The sequence below is a fragment of the Nymphalis io genome, chromosome 20 (assembly GCF_905147045.1).
Source record: "Nymphalis io chromosome 20, ilAglIoxx1.1, whole genome shotgun sequence".
NCBI lineage: Eukaryota > Metazoa > Arthropoda > Insecta > Lepidoptera > Nymphalidae > Nymphalis > Nymphalis io.
Window position 1 is genome coordinate 10,135,328 of NC_065907.1, and position 19,262 is coordinate 10,154,589.

A 19,262-nucleotide genomic window follows, 5' to 3' on the forward strand; every position below is an offset into this window, starting at 1 on the left:
AATTATAAAGTATTTAAAAACATTCTTACGCCAATCCGTCCCCATCCAGCAAACACAACGGGATGATTGTCGGGCACAGTTGAACCATGAGTTACGATGGTAGCTTGCTGGATGGCGGGCGAGTAAGACAGTGCACTCTTAAGTTTCACCACGCTGATGTCGCCACCTATACCGCTGGAGCCGTAACTTGGATGGTTCAAAGCTTCGTCTACGTATACAACCAAGCCACCGACCTGACGGTAGGTGGCACCAGCTCTAATACGGCGGAATGTCGCATCCGAGTTCCTATAAAATATGTATGAAAGGAAATATTCCTATCAGTCAGCAAAGATGTAATGGGCTTTGAATTTTAGGAAACAATTACCAGAAAATTAATTATATTATATTTAAAACACTTATAATAATTTTGATGCATTTTTTGCGGTTACAATTAAACACACGAGAAAAAAAAAAGAACGAAAGACGAATTCTCTTACTTGAGACACACACACACGGAGGCTGTTCCTAAGACAACTTAATAACTATATTGATAAGAGCCGACTTATATACATTTTAAATAAATATTTATGTATATACATACAGAATACACCCAGACTCGAGTCGGGAATCGAACCCGTAACCACGGAGCTGATGCCAGGATCTCTGTTAAGTGCGCCGACGGACCAGTAAAAAGTTATTTTGATTGATCTATTCGTATTGTGTAATTTGAAAAAAAGGATTCTGGTTTACTTAGTACTAACGGTGAAGTTGTGAAGCGCTTTCAGCGCTTGAAGAATTTATAAACCGTATCTGTCAAGAACGGATTCCCTCTCCATTTATTATTATTTAAAATAATATAGAAACAATGATCTTACCATCCCGTAAAACATTGTGCCGCAGACAAGACAAATCTAGAGGTTAGAATACTGGCACCGCAGTTATGCGACCATATGCTTGTAACTTGACTCAGGAACTCAACTTGTACTATAGAAGGATATGTTTCAACAGTGGTAGGTTGACCGCCTACAATGCGATCAGAAGATGCGGTTATTGCTCCTGAAACATTGATTAAATTATGAATGTAACTTGCTGGTACCACCCGATGATCAGATAATCTACCACAAAGCAGCAATATCCATTCCGGTGTTCCGGTTTGAATAGCGAGTGAGCCAGAAGCTTCAGGCACAAGAGACATAACATAACCATTGTTCCAGAGGTTGGCGGCGTATTGGCGATCTATGGAATGTTTAATATTTCTTACATTGCCAATGTGTATGCGCGGCGGTGACCACTTACCATAACTGGCTAGTCCACCTACCTCTTTTATAAAAGAAATACTAACTATCAACGAAACAATGCGTATGGATTTATAATTGTGCGTATAATAAAGCTGGATATATTCCAATCTACAATATACTTGAAATATTGCTTATATATTGTTTAAAATAACATACAAAAGTTTTGTATAAAAAAAGTTATACCATATATACTCGTATAATTTAATCAAAAAATATGTAGCAAAACCCTAAATAATTATGTTATAATTATTTGATATACTTACCAATATATAGAATGACGCTACAAATCCAAAACCACGTCATCTTCGAACAATTAGCGCGACTCAAATATTTTTATAAAACATTTCTTATCCTGTCATAAAAATTTAAGTGCTATAAAATTTATTAGAGTATTCCGTTCCAAAATGTTTCACTTGAATATCGCCTACTTTTATTTATAAAGTATCGATTTAGAATGAAAAATATTTTGAAAGATTCAAAGAAACTTATTGTTATTAACCTAGTGTTATGATTGAAAACTAAATAACAGCTATAATTATTCTTTATTTAATAATTGCTAATTCTGAGATTGTGTATATAATACGCTACAAAAACAAAACAAATTGTACAAATTACAAAAGTTACAGTAACTTAAATGTTTTATTACAAAAAAGTGATAGATTTTTTAAAGTGTTTTTTATAAAGCTGACCCGGAATATGAACCCTGGACCAAAATCTATATATTTAAAAGCTGGACCAATGTGGCAGTTATGCAGATATATTATATTTATTAAGAAAAAATATTTTTTAATTTGTCACGCATACTTAATCTTATATATATCAACCCATTATTGGATACCATATCTTAAACTAAAAGGAAAATCGATATAAATAAGACCATCATAAATTATAATTGTTTCGTCATAATTATACTTGTTTCCAGGAAAAAATATATCTATACTTATAAAATTGTTTGCCCTGTCTAGTCACGTATTGCCAAAACTTCTGCGCTTAGGAAGCTAAAATTGGAACACAGGTATATTTTTTAATGCGAGCATCCGTTACGGAACTATTTTCGGAAATATAAACATTAGGGAGAAATGGAAGGGGGCTTTGTATTAATCATATTTGTACGATATCAAACGGACAGTTAGTTAACACATACGTTTTTCAAGAGGAAAAAAATAATAATAATGACGAGTTAAATTAATTCGTATAATTTAAATTATAAGGTACACCAAAATAACGCTCGTCAATTAGACGGCGGTTCTTATAATCCAGTTGCTGTAATAAGCGACGGAGGCACTGACCATGCCACTCCAAGAGACATTTCCGAAATTCACGCCGGAGACGACGCCTACGGTGATATTTCCAAAGAACCAGGGACTACCAGCGTCCGCGTTGGAGACATTATATCCTTGAGTAAGGACTCCGCAGAGTACATCAGAAGTGGTGTTGAAACTGGTCTGGTTGACACCGCACTGGTTGGTACTGACCGTTACGATTGGAGCAACGCTTAAAGAGGTTGATATCTGCAACAATAAGGTTTACGGATTTATTTACGTTGTCGAATGATTTTCAATTTATTATTAATTCTTAATCAATCAATTAATAAGTTTATTTATTTAAAACTCATAATACAGTGTGATGTCTGGAGGACATTACCTTGTATTATATAATATTTGTAAGTAACTCACATTTCTAGAACCCCAACCCGCCTGGGACAGCATTAAGCCGTTAGAGATGATGGATCCAGCCGATACAATAGGAGACCGCTGGATGAGAGGAGTGTATTGGAAAGCGGCCGCTAGTCTCACGACAGAGATGTCTCTGGGCTGGTTGGTATAGTTTCCTGACGGGTAGTTGTTTTCTTTTTCAACGTAGTTGATAATACCTCCGGAGCTGAGGAAGTTGGTACCAGCACGAACGCGGCGGTATAACGCGTCATAATCTCTGAAAATTTATTTAAATGATGTTAGTTTTGGTATGATGATCATAGTTTTCTTTATAAAATAAATATATTATTCTTATTATTTTAATAATATATAGCGTAGGAGACTTGCGTCACGCCCACACGAGGAAATATAGAGCGCTGGCGGAGTGGAGGCATGATGAGATGAGAGCGTCTGCGATGCCCTTCACGACATGCGCTCTTATCCGAATACGTTGATAAATAATATTTGTAGTTTAAGGACTTACGGTCCAGAGAATAGAGAGGCCGCAGTAAGAACATATCTTGAGTTGAGGATGGTCGCAGCGCCCTTTTGTTGCCAGACACCCCATGGCTGTAGGAACTCCACTTGCACGACAGATGGGTATGCCGCCAAGGTGGAGTTCGCCGCAACCCAGTCGTACTTGAAGTGAGACGCCGATGAGGCACCTTGAACAATGATTAATGAATTAATATATAAGAAAATAATGTTAATATTCATAGGCCCAGTTCTTATGTGTCAATTTTATACAACAACGCCTTTACTATAAATATAATATTGCTTACCACAATGGTAAGCAATGTTGTATCTTCTTTCGACTGTCAAATTAGCGATGACAGAAAGAGAGAAATAAATATTTATCAAAACACTTACTAAACAACTTTTTTAAGTAAGTCCTTAAAATTTTATTTTTGCGAAAAAGGAAATTTTATAAGCAATTAGAATGACTAGCAAATTAATGGAAAAAGTAATGCTACAAAGATGAATGCGATTTTCATTGTGCATAACCTCTATAAAAAAATAATTGTGTCTATTATTTTAATAAGCCTATTATTAAAAAATATATATGATAAAAAAATAAAGCTATTCGTACCCACGAAGAAGGCGAGGCTTAAGATCCAGACGAATGCCATTTTGGTTCACTATTTGATATCTGATAATAGTTCTGATATTTCTTAACATTTATATACATTGTCGGCTTATTTGGTGTTCAGTTTTTATCGTTATAGATTAAAATTTATTCTTAAGACAGTCGGTTTTAATTGTGAAAGATAAATATTAAACTATATTAGTCTTGTTACTTTGTCTGTCTGAAAATCAATTGAAAATCAATAGTTAAGGGCCGAGGTAAAGTGCCGTACAGTGCAGCTTAGGAATCATATCACTGAAAATACAGTTATTAAATTTATATATAGCCTATTTCAATCGCAGAAGGGGTAAAGATAAATAAACCCTGAGATTTACACGTTCCATGCGATTTACTGAAAAAACTGCTTTATTATGCATTACAGTACAGTAACAGCCTGTGAATATTCCACTGCTGGGCTAAAGTCTCCTCTCGCTTTTCGAGGAGAAGGTTTTGGAGTTTATACCATCACGCTACTCAAAAGCGGTTTGTTGGAATACATATGTGGCAGAATTTTAGTGAAATTAGACACATGCAGGTTTCTTCACGATATTTTCCTTCTCCGTTAAGTACGAGATGAATTGTAATCACAGATTAAGCACATAAAAAAACAATGGTGCTTGCCCGGGTTTGAACCCGCGATCATCGGTTAAGATTCACGCCTCTTACCACTAGGCCATCTCGGCTACGGCTACATTATGCATTACAGTTCTTGATTACTGATATAATTAACGCTTAATGATATATTTATTATAATGCAATAATATTTCACATACCTACTTATATCAAATTTAATTTTACTTCCATAGTTCCAACAACTTAGTCCACATTAAAAGCGCAAATTTTCACGAATTCATGATCTTTTTTATATGTTAAAGAGGGCAAACGAGCAGGAGGATGAAAACCGGATGGAAGGTGACTGCACCGCCCATGGGCAACTGCAACACCCGAAACACCCCGCTAACAGGTTGCTTTGCCGGCCTTCAAGATAAGAGTATGCTCTTTTTTTGAAGGTTTGTATGCCATATCGGTTCGGAAAAGTCACCGGCGAAAGATTATTTATAGATTTATTTATTTTTAAAATTAAAATCATAATTAAATATACTCATAATATGTAACATACAGACAGAAATAAAATATATATTTATCTCTTTATCGTTATTATAAAAACACCCGCGGTAAGCTAGATTAGGATAAAATTAACGATAATCTTTAAATTCACAATAAATATTATTTTGTTGTGTAATCTGAATATTATTAATACAGAAGTTATAGTATTCAAATTTTAACTTCCCATTGTAAGCTTATTACGCATATCCGACGGATGTACCGTAATTAATACTATTATTATTTGAAATTATATTCGTCCGATTGTTACCTTATCGCTTAAACAATCCTCATGAAAATTCAAGTAACATAACAAGCTGAATGAGGACAGGAATTAAAATTAAAATAAAGATCTTATTAGCAAAATTATATATCGATTACGTTTTATTTATTATGTAAAATAACTAGTAAAATCTTTATTTTTTAAGTTATTGATCTAATAAAAATGTGTTTAGTTAGTAAATGATTGTGCAAAGACAAATGCATAATACGGAGCCCTTATACGAAATCATAAACGGCCGGTCATCTTGACATCAGAATAACAATTTTAAAATAAAATTTCATGGATAACAGCATAAATTCCAAATATTTAAACAAAAACCAAATATATATACAAAATGGTGGTAGTATTTTAAAGCTGACTTGTAAAGTTATTGGTTTTGTAATATACTTTATCAAACAACGTACTTTAATGATTATATACATATAATTGAAAATATATAATTGATTTTTTTATCATTTTCTGTAATACTATTGCAATAACGTATGTTACCACTTACAAGACAGTTACTCAACTAACTAGCCCGGTATACCTACTAGTAAAATAATACCAGAAACTACGGCTAATGTAAAGAAAGAACGGCTCTTTTATATTATTTAAAAAAAAAATATTCTGACTGCTTTGAAAATATACTTCTGAGCTGAAAGCCCTCTTCTTCTCTTTTTGTGGGTTGAAGCTTCATGTTGGAGAACTTCAATGTGGATTGGATGACACATTGGAAGATTTTCATCATATGTAGTCGAGATGATGATTATTTAGTAAGCTACTCCTTTTGCTTATTAATAGCAACAATTCACTAAATACAATATGCTTATAGCATTTTGGAGTTACAGAACTTGAAGTCCAAGATGTTATCTCTAAGCGATTGGTCTTTCGAGTTTACATTTACTGGTGGTAGGGCTTTGTGCAAGCTCGTCTGGGTAGGTACCACCCACTCATCAGATATTCTACCGCAAAACAGCAGTACTTGTTATTGTTGTGTTCCGGTTTGAAGGATGAGTGAGCCAGTGTAATTACAGGCACAAGGGACATAAAATCTTAGTTCCCAAGGGGTTGGTGGCGTATTGGCTATGTAAGCGATGGTTGACATTTCTTACAATGCCGATGTCTAAGGGCGTTTGGTGACCACTTACCATCAGGTGGCCCATATGCTCGTCCGCCTTCCTATTCTATTAAAAAAAAAAAAAAACAGACATTTTGTTGTGAAACAACTACCGGCGCAATTCGGGGAAAAGACCCGACGTACAACGTGACCGTAAGCGTTATTTCGTGATTCCTGTTTCCGTCTTTCTGAGTGCGTGGCACGAACCATAAATTCCTATGCTTTTCCGTACGAGTGTATGCCCTTTATATTATTTTTTAATGATTTATTTTATTAATGAAACCCTATGTTTTATTAATTTCAATCCATATTGATTTATAAGCGGTGAGAATTGGTGGAAGCCCGTATGCGTAGGTAACACCCACTCACCAGCTATTCTACAGCAATACTTACTATAATTGTTGTGTTCCGGTTTAAAGGGTGAGTGAGCCAGTGAACTACAGGCCCAAGGGACATAACATCTTAGTTCCTAAGTTTGATGGCGCATTGGCAATAAAAGAAACTTCTTACAGAGCAATTATCTATGAGCGGCGGAGACCACGTACCATCAGGTGGCCAATAGGCCCGTCATACCTTCTTCTTAAAAAATATGTAAAATATTTTTTTTAGTCAGATTATTTCAATAACCATCAATTTCGATATTTTACTTCTGCTGTTTTACTTCTGCCGGGCGTCCCATGAGTACCATATTTTTTTGTAAGTAACATTCGACTGTCAAATTAGCGATGACAGACAGAGAGAAATAAATATTTATAAAAACACCTACGAAACAACTTTTTAAGCAAGTCCATAAAATTTTATTTTTTCGAACGAGGGAATTTTACTAGCAATTAAAATGACTAGACAATTAATGGAAAAAGTAATGCTACAAAGCTGAATACGATTTTCTTTGTGCATAACCTCTATAAAAAAAGAATTGCCTCTATTATTTTAATAAACCTATTATAAAAAATATATGAGAAAAAATAAAATAACCATCAATTTCGATGTTTTACTCTGCCGGGCGTCCCATGAGTACCATATTTTTTCACCAAAAACAGATATATTTTAGTAAAACAAAAAACAAATTGATAATTTCTCAATATTTCGCATTAATGACATTTCCTTTAAAGAAACATTCGTCCTGTAAAGAGGTTATTATGATTCAATTTTTTCTAGTGAAAAACTTCTTTAGGCGTGTTGCGCTGATTTATCATAGGGGATAGACTCGTGGCTTCGCGTCACCGACATGCTGACGTTTTGATATAATGCAATCGTTGAAAGTACAAATAATTTAAGTACTGTTGAAATTAATGAAAATAATAATGATTGAAATTTATGTAAATACAAATCATACATAGTTAAATTAAGCTGTATTAAAATTTTATACCGAATTTCATACCGAATATTTTGATGAATATAATAAAAAGCTGTAGAATTATTACTTGGAGTGCCAATAGTTTTGGAATTGGACAAATATATTTAACAGTTTCAAATTTTGCTCAAGTTTTGCAAATAATTATTTAACAATTTAATAAAACAATTCAAACATTTAAAAAAAACCTTTATTACCACTAGGTAATAAAGGTTGTTGTTGTGGTTATAATTGCGTTATCTCTCGTTTTTCCTTTACATCATAAACAATAACAAGTAATTTGCATTTAAAAGACAAATCATATTCGATACTGGCATCGATATTTTTTCTTCAAATAGTTATTAAAAAAACCTGCTTGTGGAAGATAACAAATTACCGCACATGTATCTGCATACGAAACCCAAAACGAAAGTAGACATTAATAAATCCAACCGTGCACTTATTTTGTCATAACGTTAATTAATAAATTAACCTTTTACATGATTTTATTTCATTTGCCATGTTTATTACTTAATTTGGGGCAAATCTTGCCAGTATATCTACTTCCTTATATCTTACAGAGTTTAAATTATTTATATTGGTTCAGGTCCAATGGACTATGTATTTGTATTGTTAGCATCACGTGACTCCATAACCAGGATTGGCTACAGACGAACATAATATCGATAGTATTATGACAAACGTTGCTTAGCGACTGTTTAGTTAAACAGTTATTTAACTCTTTCTATCATCGACGATTTGACATTCGAAAGAAGAAAACACAGCATTGATTACCTAGTCAGTCACTAAACAATGTTTAGAAGTAATCAGCATAATACTATCAATAATAATTAATAACCATTGATTCGATATAAATATTATTGATAAGAAATTCTGAGAATTTATCATAAGTAAATATAATTCTTATTTTAAATCCCTTTTCTAAATCTCTTCTTGGTATCATTTATATTCAGAATATTGATAATAAAAATAGTAATCTTTTTATACTTATGTTGCAAGCTAATAGATCTTCAAATGTAGTATCATATATTGTGTAATATGATAAAGATGTCATATACTTGTTCTGATTTCGCACGAATAGAATACGGGTCTACAAAACGGTTTTAATTATTGGATAAACATACAAAGCGTATTGGTCCCTAGCTAAATCAGTTGAAGCGAACTTTTGTCGGCCCTCACTGCCTCCCCTTCAGAAGCTTGACTTCCGAAACGTGCAGCCCGTGCCCAAAAAGGGTAGTCGTGCTGACCCTGCCAATTACAGACTAGATATATATATATAAATAAGACATATTAACCATACCTTACATCACCAACGCGATACCAAATTAAGATGTTATATACCCTATATGCATGCATATATCCCATGCGCTTGTAGTTACACTGGCATACCCAACTGGAACACAAAAATACTATTGTTTGGCGGTAGAATATGTGATAAGTGGGTGGTCCTTATTCAGACGGGATTGCACAAAGTCCTACCCCCCAATAAATACATACGGTTACATACAAATGGAACCTAATAATTATTTGCGCCATGAGCTACTGAGCTATCGCCCCGTTGACCAACGTCATATTTTATAGTGCGGTATAAAGTATAAATAGTTTTAAAAAATACAAACGCACTATTCAACTGTTTATAGTTTACAACAAAAAAGAATGTGTAGGTAAATAACAGACTAAGCGTAGCACTGTTCGCTCCCGATAATCGTGGAGCTTACACCTCGGCTTTTTTCTTACTTGAGTGAGAATCAATTTAGATGTTATTGGAACTCAAGAGGTATTCATATACTACAAATGTTCAAAAACAGCAATACTTTTTATTGCTGTGTTTCGATTTGAAGGGTGAGTGAGCCAATGTAATTATAGGCACAAGGGACATAATAACATCTTAGTTCCCAAGGTTGGTAGAGTATTGGCAATGTAAGTGATGGTTAACATTTCTTACATTGCCAATGTCTATGTGCGTTGGTGATCACATACCATCAGGTTGCCTTTTGCTCGTCCGCCTACCTACACTATAAAAAAAGGTGAAATAATTAGGAACCTTTTGTTTTATATATTGTGTGTTTATGTGACATGAAATTGACTTGTAGATTAACAGTTATTCACAAAAACAACCGCGAATGGTTATTATCTGCGTAAGTTCTGGAAACTTGTCTAGTCGGTGAACCTTTCGTTTAGTACTTGTGTAATAACTGTCATATTTATTTATTATTTGCTCTCGTGACTCATAAAGCTCATAGTACGGTACTCGTGGCATGTCTTAGAAATTGGCTTTTAGGGTTAAATGATGAACGTAAATTTTAGCCAGTCTCCGGGTAACATTCCTCTTTTGTATATGAGATTTGTGAGAGCATCAAAGATTTATCAAGTAGAAATTTAAAGTTGCAAATAACAAATTTCCCAATAAAGGCTTAAAGCATTGAATCTAATACGATAGTGAATTCGTAATCAACGTTATCTAATTAATTTATATGATATACATGGTCTACAAACAAACGCAACGATTAACAAAACCATTTGCTGAAAGCTGAGCTGAAAATTGTAATCAGACTGATAAAAGTAGGCGAGAAAATATTTGGAATTAAAAAAATTACATAAACAAAAAAGTTAGGTAGCTTGTTGGAAGATCAACTATAGGATAAATTTAATTTATATAAATAAAAGGTTTATAATAAAATTAATAAAATTCTAAACATATATCCCGAACAATATTTTAACGTCAAACAGAAATTATTTGAATGGTTAAAAACAAAAACATACGATGACACCGAATTAATTCTGTTTCATAAAACATAATCTAATCTACTGTAATCTACACATACACCTATCTACACATACACACACACACACACACACACACACAAACACACAAGTAAAATTCATTTTGATATAATGTTAGTTTACCTACTGATTGTGAGTTTTAGTATATAGTAAGATATTGTTTATTCTTTTTAAGAACATGGACAGAATTGTATGTTATGGAAGAGCGGGTCCTTCTGTCACGAGTATTATATTATACTCACTAGAGGGTCCCAAACTTTATTTGCTATGTACAACTTGATAAAGAATAAACTATTTTTCATTTTCATTTTCAAAAGGTACTCTATGTATAATATAATACAAAATATAAGTACAGTTTCAATATAAGATAAAAATGATTATGAGAAAACGATTATTGAATGATTCGTAGTTATGTAATTTTTACCTCCAGACTTTAAGTCACTTTAAATTGCAAAAAATATTACGAAGAATCTGTAATCTGTTTATCCTCTATTATATACATATAAAGTTATTATAGATATAGTTGTAATCACTGGAGATAACAAAGGTTACGATACGGTATATAAGTATAAGGGAAGTGTGTAAGGGATCATTCGAAACAAATAAGTGAATTAAAATGGCTCTCGTCTGGTTATTGAGTCTCGCTCTCGTGGGTAAGTGCGATATCTGTCGTACACATTCTGTCAGAGAATTCGCATATCGGAATGTGATTATTTCTAAAACAACATTTCGACTATCAGGTGCATCATCGGCGTTTTTGCAAGCGTACCCTTCCATCGTGCAAGTGGAGACTCTCCAGCCGTGGGGCTATTTTGAGCAGAGTTGTGCCGCGAGTATCCTCAACACCAGAAATGTGCTCTCTGCTGCTTCCTGCTTCACTGCATCGTAAGTACTTCTATGCTTTATTAAAGTTAAAGACTAAATTTTATAACCGTTAGTTATTCAAAAGTTATAATATATAATTCGTCTTTTCACTGCTCGTTTCACACAGACCATCTTTATATCGTATTCGCGCCGGCGCTGAATTGCGCCACACCGGTGGTATCATCAACTACGTCGAGAGAGTAAATAACTACCCGAGAGGAAACTCTACCGACCTGCAGGCTGGCGACATCTCAGTCGTGAGACTAGCGTCCCCTCTCTCATACAGCCCTCTTATACAGAGGACTCCAATTCCGACGCCGCAAACATACATCCCTAATGGCCTAACCCTGGCGCAAGGCGGTTGGGGTCGTGGCAATGTGAGTTAATTGTTTAATATTTTATAATTTCCCTTCTATTCAAACACATTCACTTCGTGTTACGTTTTTGTTTGGAAAACATGTATGAAATTACGTAAATACGTTATTCTCATTGTTACAGTTCTCAAGCTCTCTCAGCGTTTCTCTAGTGAGAACGGTCAGTGGCAATCATTGCGGCATCAACCTACCGACCAACCAGACGACTTTCAACTCCACTGTTAACCTCCTCTGCGGAACTCTTATTAGCGGTTTGAACTCGACCAACACTGACGGCGGCAGTCCTTGGTTCTTCGGCAACATCACAGTGGGCGTCGTTTCCGGACTCGACTACGGAAACACCTCCTGGTCTCACATCGTCGCCACCCCGGTCGCTTCTTTCACCAACTGGATCATCAGAACCGCTGTGTAATATATAGCAAGTTATTCGAAGTAATGACCTCTATCCTTCTAACGATGAAGAATTTCCTAATAAATAATTAATATTGAATTCATTTTTTATTCAAAAACCTAACTTCTAAAAGTCGTAATAGGACCCATAAAATCAATTCTCCCCTCATTAAAACGAATACTTATGTAATTATTTTACAATGATATTATTAAAAAATAATTAAAAATGGTGTTATGTGAAACAATATAACCTAATGATGAACATTAAATATTTTAAAATTTACTTATTATTTAGGATATTTCATAAAACATAGGTTTAAGTAATACATATAATTAACAAAAAATACATTGACTGGCCTTACTCAAAGGTCGCTACGATCAATTTTCATAGAGGTTTCACTTAATTATTGTCATTAATAATTTTAAAAAAACCTCTATGCAGATAGTGCACAAGTGTATAAGAAGTTGATTTAAATATTATTATAAAACATTTTACATTTTTTTTAATGTACTTAGTGACTAAATGTATTGAAATAAGCCTTTTTTTTATATTCGCCGGGAGGGCAAATGACTCTACTCCACCTAATGGTAAGTGGTAGTAGAGTCCAAACGCGACGACGGCCAGTACAGACGGGAAAAACGTTCTGCACTAGCCGCCTTCGCCTTGCCGGCCCGCAAGATGCCTCTTCACGCCTCATTTGAAGGAACCCAGGTTGTAAGAGGAGGGGAACACGTGAGCTGGTAAGGAATTCCATTTCTTGGAAGTGCGACAAAGAAAGGAGTTGTCAAATTTCTTTGTTCGCAATGGAATTGATGTCACAGTTAGTCGGTGACATCGAGAACCGGCTCGCGTGGACTTAAGAAGGAAGGGGGAAGCAGGAATTAGAGAGAATAATTCCTCAGAGTACTCGCCGTGATACAGTCGATAGAAAGCGCTCAGTGCTGCTATCTCACGACGCAATTGTAAAGATTCAAGGGTGTTTGTGACCTTTACGTCGCCAATAATGCGCACTGCACGTCGCTGCAACCGGTCCAAGGCCTCCAGTAGGTACTTAGCGGAGCCATCCCAAAGGTGCGAGCAATATTCCACGCAAGACCGTACCTGTGTTTTGTACAGCAGGCACAGTTGTTGTGGAGTGAAAAAACGCCGCACGTTGTTCAGAACTCCGAGTTTCCGTGAAGCTGTTTTTATAACAGCCTCGATGTAATCCCTTGAACTAAGGTCGCAGCGAACGTCAATCCCCAGCATGGCGATTTTGCTTTGTATCACCAGCGGAGTACCACAGAGGGAGGGAAGAGGGGAAAATGCTGACTTTATCGCTGTGAGAGCGCATACCTGTGTTTTCTTGGCATTAAACTCAACAAGATTATCAGAGCCCCAGTTGGCGATGAGCTCTAATGTCCTATCGAGTTCAATGACAAGATTCTTCCGCCTCTCCTCAATTTCCGCTCGCCCAGCCACTGCGCGTCCGTTGTATCCACCATGCACTGTACTGTCGTCTGCATAGCAATGTATGTTCCCAAGAGAGAGCATATCATTGATATGCAAAAGAAAGAGTGTGGGAGATAGCACAGATCCCTGGGGGACCCCAGCATTCACTACATAGAATTGTGAAGCGCAACCATCAACTAAAACACGAAGGCTACGCTTGTGCCCATAATTAATTAAGCCTATAATTACTAGGATCGCTTCTGTAATCAGTTTGAAAAATTCGTAATACTTTACTAGTTTTCAACAGATCAGGAAATGATCCTGAGTCTACATACATTTATTAAAAATTAAAGTTAAATTATGTATGGTATTAACAATATGTACAGAAATAGCCCATCAGTCATTATTCTGCTTGGTTCATAATATTTGCGTATTAGATTAAAAGATTTAAATAAAGTAACCAGCTTGAGGATTAACATCGTTTCTTTTATCAAGTCTACGTTGAAATCGCCACACACCACTAATACAAATATTCTCAAGCAAAATAAAATCTCCTAGAGGGGGACGTATGCCCCCTATACGCAGACTATCGCTGATTCCACACAGGATACTTTTCCAGAACGCTCGATAGAGAGAGCCTAATTGTCTTTTATTTTTACGAACGTACTTGACAGGGTAACATTTTTTATATTAATTATATCAAAGCTTTTAAGCCAGTGCTTAGTAATACATAAACGAGAGTTTTATAACGCTCCAGTATAATCTCGTACACGAAAACCTTGCACCCATTTTGGCATTCAATGACGTTGATTAATTCGATCAATTGAATTTTTAAAAGCGTTTATTTCACTTGGAATGTTTCGTAGTTATTTTGCATCAAATCATGCAAGCTGAATTATACTACCTCTTCATGTCTTACAGAGATTAAATTATAAATGTTGGTTAAGCTCCAATGACTATGTATTTATATTCACGGGACTCCACAACCAGTATTTGCTACAGACGAACATAATACCGACAGTTTCTCTTAAAGGGCATGGAATTAAATCAACTACAATACGTTTGTAAAGTATTAAGCTCTAGTTGTAAAAGAACCAGTTGCAACAAATTAATACATTTTCATTCATTCATTCATAAAAGGGTAGACTACGTCTACACTTCGTACCAATATTTAAAAAAACAATTAACAGTGAGGATGTGATCTCCTTAATTCATTGCTTGTAATTTTATAAATATTTTTAATTTCCATCGACCTTTCCCAACATTTTAGTTATATAGTATATGATACGGAAGAATTCGAATTTATTCGATCTTTCGACCTTATTTATAAACGTTACTTAGCGACTGTTTAGGTAAACACTAATTTAGCTCTTTATATCATTGTTGATTTGACATTCGAAAGAAGAAAACACAACATTGTTTAACAAAGCTGTCTCTAAGCAATGCTTATACGTAATCGGCAAAATACTATCAATAATAATTAATAACCATTGATTCAAAATAAACATTATTGATAAAATTTTCCGAGAATTTATAATACGTAAATATAATTCTTATTTTAAATCTCTTCTTGGTATCATTTATATTCAGTATATTGATAATAGTAATCTTTTTTTAGTAATGTTACAAGCTAATAGATCTTCAAATCTAAAGTATCATATCCGTTGTAATATAATAAACTTAAGATTCTCATGTACTCGATCCGATTTCGCACGAGTAGAATAAGGGTACATGAAACATATAGTATATTGTAGTTTTAGGAACCAGAAGTTGATTTTAAAATAATAGAAATGAAAAGTTAAGCAAACGGAACGGCAGACTCAGTATCATCGACATCGAGTCATTCAGCAGAACAGACCTAGTATCATCTACATCGGGTCAAATAAAAACGGTTAAACACATAGTATTTCAGTCCAACTCAAGCAAACAAGCAATAAAAGTGGCCAACTACTCACTCTCAAAGAATGCACACGTCTCAGGACATCATTCGTAACGTTCACTAGGCAGTGTCTTGAGAACACGGTAAGGCCCACGCATGCCTGGGTCCAGTTTCCCTGTAGACTGAGAATACTTTATTACGAAGACAAGGTCATCGACCTTCTAAACACGAGGTAGATGCCGGTGCCGATTGGCCCGCCGGTCTTGTTCTTTCTGGTTCTGTTTCAGGAGTTCGCTAGCCCTGGTACTACAAATCTGTCAAACAAATATAAAACATACAAAGAAAAATCTCATTAATAGTTTAGGAACGAACAGAGGTCATATAAATATTAATTTATATTTGGCAATCAACGTTGTAAGAAATGTATTTGCTTAATCTATAATTATATACTAAAATTATAAAGAGGTAATTAGATCTTTTTGTAATTGAAGAATTCTTTCAATTACAAAAATAGGATATATATATAATACAATACATACATGTTTATATTACTCATTATTACATACAAAAAGGCTATATCTAACTATTATAGTAAAATCGCAAAAACTTAATCCTTATGCAGTCAAATTACTTCATAATAAAGTTTGATTATGTACATTTAAAAACTATTACTTACTTATCATTTACTTTGGTAGTGCTTTGTGCAAGCCCTTCTGATTAGATACAACCCATTCATCACATATTCCACCACCAAACAGCAATATTTGGTAAGGTAAGTTCCGGTTGGAAGGGTGAGTTAGACAGTGCGATTACAGCACAAGAGATAAAACTACTTAGTTTCCAAGCTTGTTGACGCATTAACGATATAAAAGATGATCAATATTTCTTACAGTCTATGAAATGATGATGACTGAAAGTTTACAGAAACAAAACAAACTTAAAAAATAAACAGTTTCAGACATTTAGACACTTCCAATGTAAGTTGAGCTCAGATCTATATGATCAATCATATTAAATAGGCTTCAGCTTATGCTAGATAATCTCGGTCAAAACGCCCACGCTTAGATATATGTTTATCTTTTAAGGTTGACTCACTATTAAGGTTTACCTTTTGTTTGTTTAAGGTTGACCTTTTGTATGGTAACCGATTTGTTCTAAAATAATGCATTATTTACGAAGCCGTTTTTATAAACATTTCATTAATTCTTATGAAAGATATCGAGATAATATCATAGACAATTTTAGTACTTTTGTAGTTTTGGTATTATTTCAATAGGTAGTTGAGTAGCTTGTTATACATATATTTAAATGGTAGGATTTAATATGGCAATTCTAATATAAGATAAAAAAAGGTTATGAGAATATTGAATTATCATTCAACCTTGGTTAAATTTTATTTCCCGCCAGACCTTAAGTCATTATATTTTGCAAAAAGTATTACGAAGAATCTGTAATCTGTTTATCCTCTATTATATACATATAAAGTTATTATAGATATAGTTGTAATCACTGGAGATAACAAAGGTTACGATACGGTATATAAGTATAAGGGAAGTGTGTAAGGGATCATTCGAAACAAAGAAGTGAATTAAAATGGCTCTCGTCTGGTTATTGAGTCTCGCTCTCGTGGGTAAGTGCGATATCTGTCGTACACATCTGTTCTGTCAGAGAATTCGCATATCGGAATGTGATTATTTCTACAACACCATTTCAACTATCAGGTGCATCATCGGCGTTTTTGCAAGCGTACCCTTCCATCGTGCAAGTGGAGACTCTCCAGCCGTGGGGCTATTTTGAGCAGAGTTGTGCCGCGAGTATCCTCAACACCAGAAATGTGCTCTCTGCTGCTTCCTGCTTCACTGCATCGTAAGTACTTCTATGCTTTATTAAAGTTAAAGACTAAATTTTATAACCGTTAGTTATTCAAAAGTTATAATATATAATTCGTCTTTTCACTGCTCGTTTCACACAGACCATCTTTATATCGTATTCGCGCCGGCGCTGAATTGCGCCACACCGGTGGTATCATCAACTACGTCGAGAGAGTAAATAACTACCCGAGAGGAAACTCTACCGACCTGCAGGCTGGCGACATCTCAGTCGTGAGACTAGCGTCCCCTCTCTCATACAGCCCTCTTATACAGAGGACTCCAATTCCGACGCCGCAAACATACATCCCTAATGGCCTAACCCTGGCGCAAGGCGGTTGGGGTCGTGGCAATGTGAGTTAATTGTTTAATATTTTATAATTTCCCTTCTATTCAAACACATTCACTTCGTGTTACGTTTTTGTTTGGAAAACATGTATGAAATTACGTAAATACGTTATTCTCATTGTTACAGTTCTCAAGCTCTCTCAGCGTTTCTCTAGTGAGAACGGTCAGTGGCAATCATTGCGGCATCAACCTACCGACCAACCAGACGACTTTCAACTCCACTGTTAACCTCCTCTGCGGAACTCTTATTAGCGGTTTGAACTCGACCAACACTGACGGCGGCAGTCCTTGGTTCTTCGGCAACATCACAGTGGGCGTCGTTTCCGGACTCGACTACGGAAACACCTCCTGGTCTCACATCGTCGCCACCCCCGTCGCTTCTTTCACCAACTGGATCATCAGAACCGCTGTGTAATATATAGCAAGTTATTCGAAGTAATGACCTCTATCCTTCTAACGATGAAGAATTTCCTAATAAATAATTAATATTGAATTCATTTTTTATTCAAAAACCTAACTTCTAAAAGTCGTAATAGGACCCATAAAATCAATTCTCCCCTCATTAAAACGAATACTTATGTAATTATTTTACAATGATATTATTAAAAAATAATTAAAAATGGTGTTATGTGAAACAATATAACCTAATGATGAACATTAAATATTTTAATATTTACTTATTATTTAGGATATTTCATAAAACATAGGTTTAAGTAATACATATAATTAACAAAAAATACATTGACTGGCCTTACTCAAAGGTCGCTACGATCAATTTTCATAGAGGTTTCACTTAATTATTGTCATTAATAATTTTAAAAAAACCTCTATGCAGATAGTGCACAAGTGTATAAGAAGTTGATTTAAATATTATTATAAAACATTTTACATTTTTTTTAATGTACTTAGTGACTAAATGTATTGAAATAAGCCTTTTTTTTATATTCGCCGGGAGGGCAAATGACTCTACTCCACCTGATGGTAAGTGGTAGTAGAGTCCAAACGCGACGACGGCCAGTACAGACGGGAAAAACGTTCTGCACTAGCCGCCTTCGCCTTGCCGGCCCGCAAGATGCCTCTTCACGCCTCATTTGAAGGAACCCAGGTTGTAAGAGGAGGGGAACACGTGAGCTGGTAAGGAATTCCATTTCTTGGAAGTGCGACAAAGAAAGGAGTTGTCAAATTTCTTTGTTCGCAATGGAATTGATGTCACAGTTAGTCGGTGACATCGAGAACCAGCTCGCGTGGACTTAAGAAGGAAGGGGGAAGCAGGAATTAGAGAGAATAATTCCTCAGAGTACTCGCCGTGATACAGTCGATAGAAAGCGCTCAGTGCTGCTATCTCACGACGCAATTGTAAAGATTCAAGGGTGTTTGTGACCTTTA

General features: G+C 35.1%; 1 protein-coding gene across 1 annotated transcript; it reads left to right on the forward strand.

The window, feature by feature from the left end:
* The first annotated feature begins 17,247 nt into the window (after nt 1-17,247).
* On the forward strand, nt 17,248-18,291 carry LOC126776623 (trypsin, alkaline C-like). The gene is made up of 4 exons (XM_050499274.1): nt 17,248-17,290; nt 17,382-17,526; nt 17,633-17,882; nt 18,004-18,291. Exons 1-4 carry the CDS (start codon nt 17,254-17,256, stop codon nt 18,289-18,291), a joined length of 720 nt encoding a protein of 239 aa, XP_050355231.1. The 5' UTR covers nt 17,248-17,253.
* The last annotated feature ends 971 nt before the right edge of the window (nt 18,292-19,262 follow it).

Bases quoted from the DNA above. Each gene is read 5' to 3' on its own strand.
- LOC126776623 (XM_050499274.1), top strand. From the start codon at position 17,254: ATGGCTCTCGTCTGGTTATTGAGTCTCGCTCTCGTGG. The intron at 17,527-17,632 runs GTAAGTACTTCT...CGTTTCACACAG, and splicing joins GCTTCCTGCTTCACTGCATC to ACCATCTTTATATCGTATTC. The intron at 17,883-18,003 runs GTGAGTTAATTG...TCATTGTTACAG, and splicing joins GCGGTTGGGGTCGTGGCAAT to TTCTCAAGCTCTCTCAGCGT.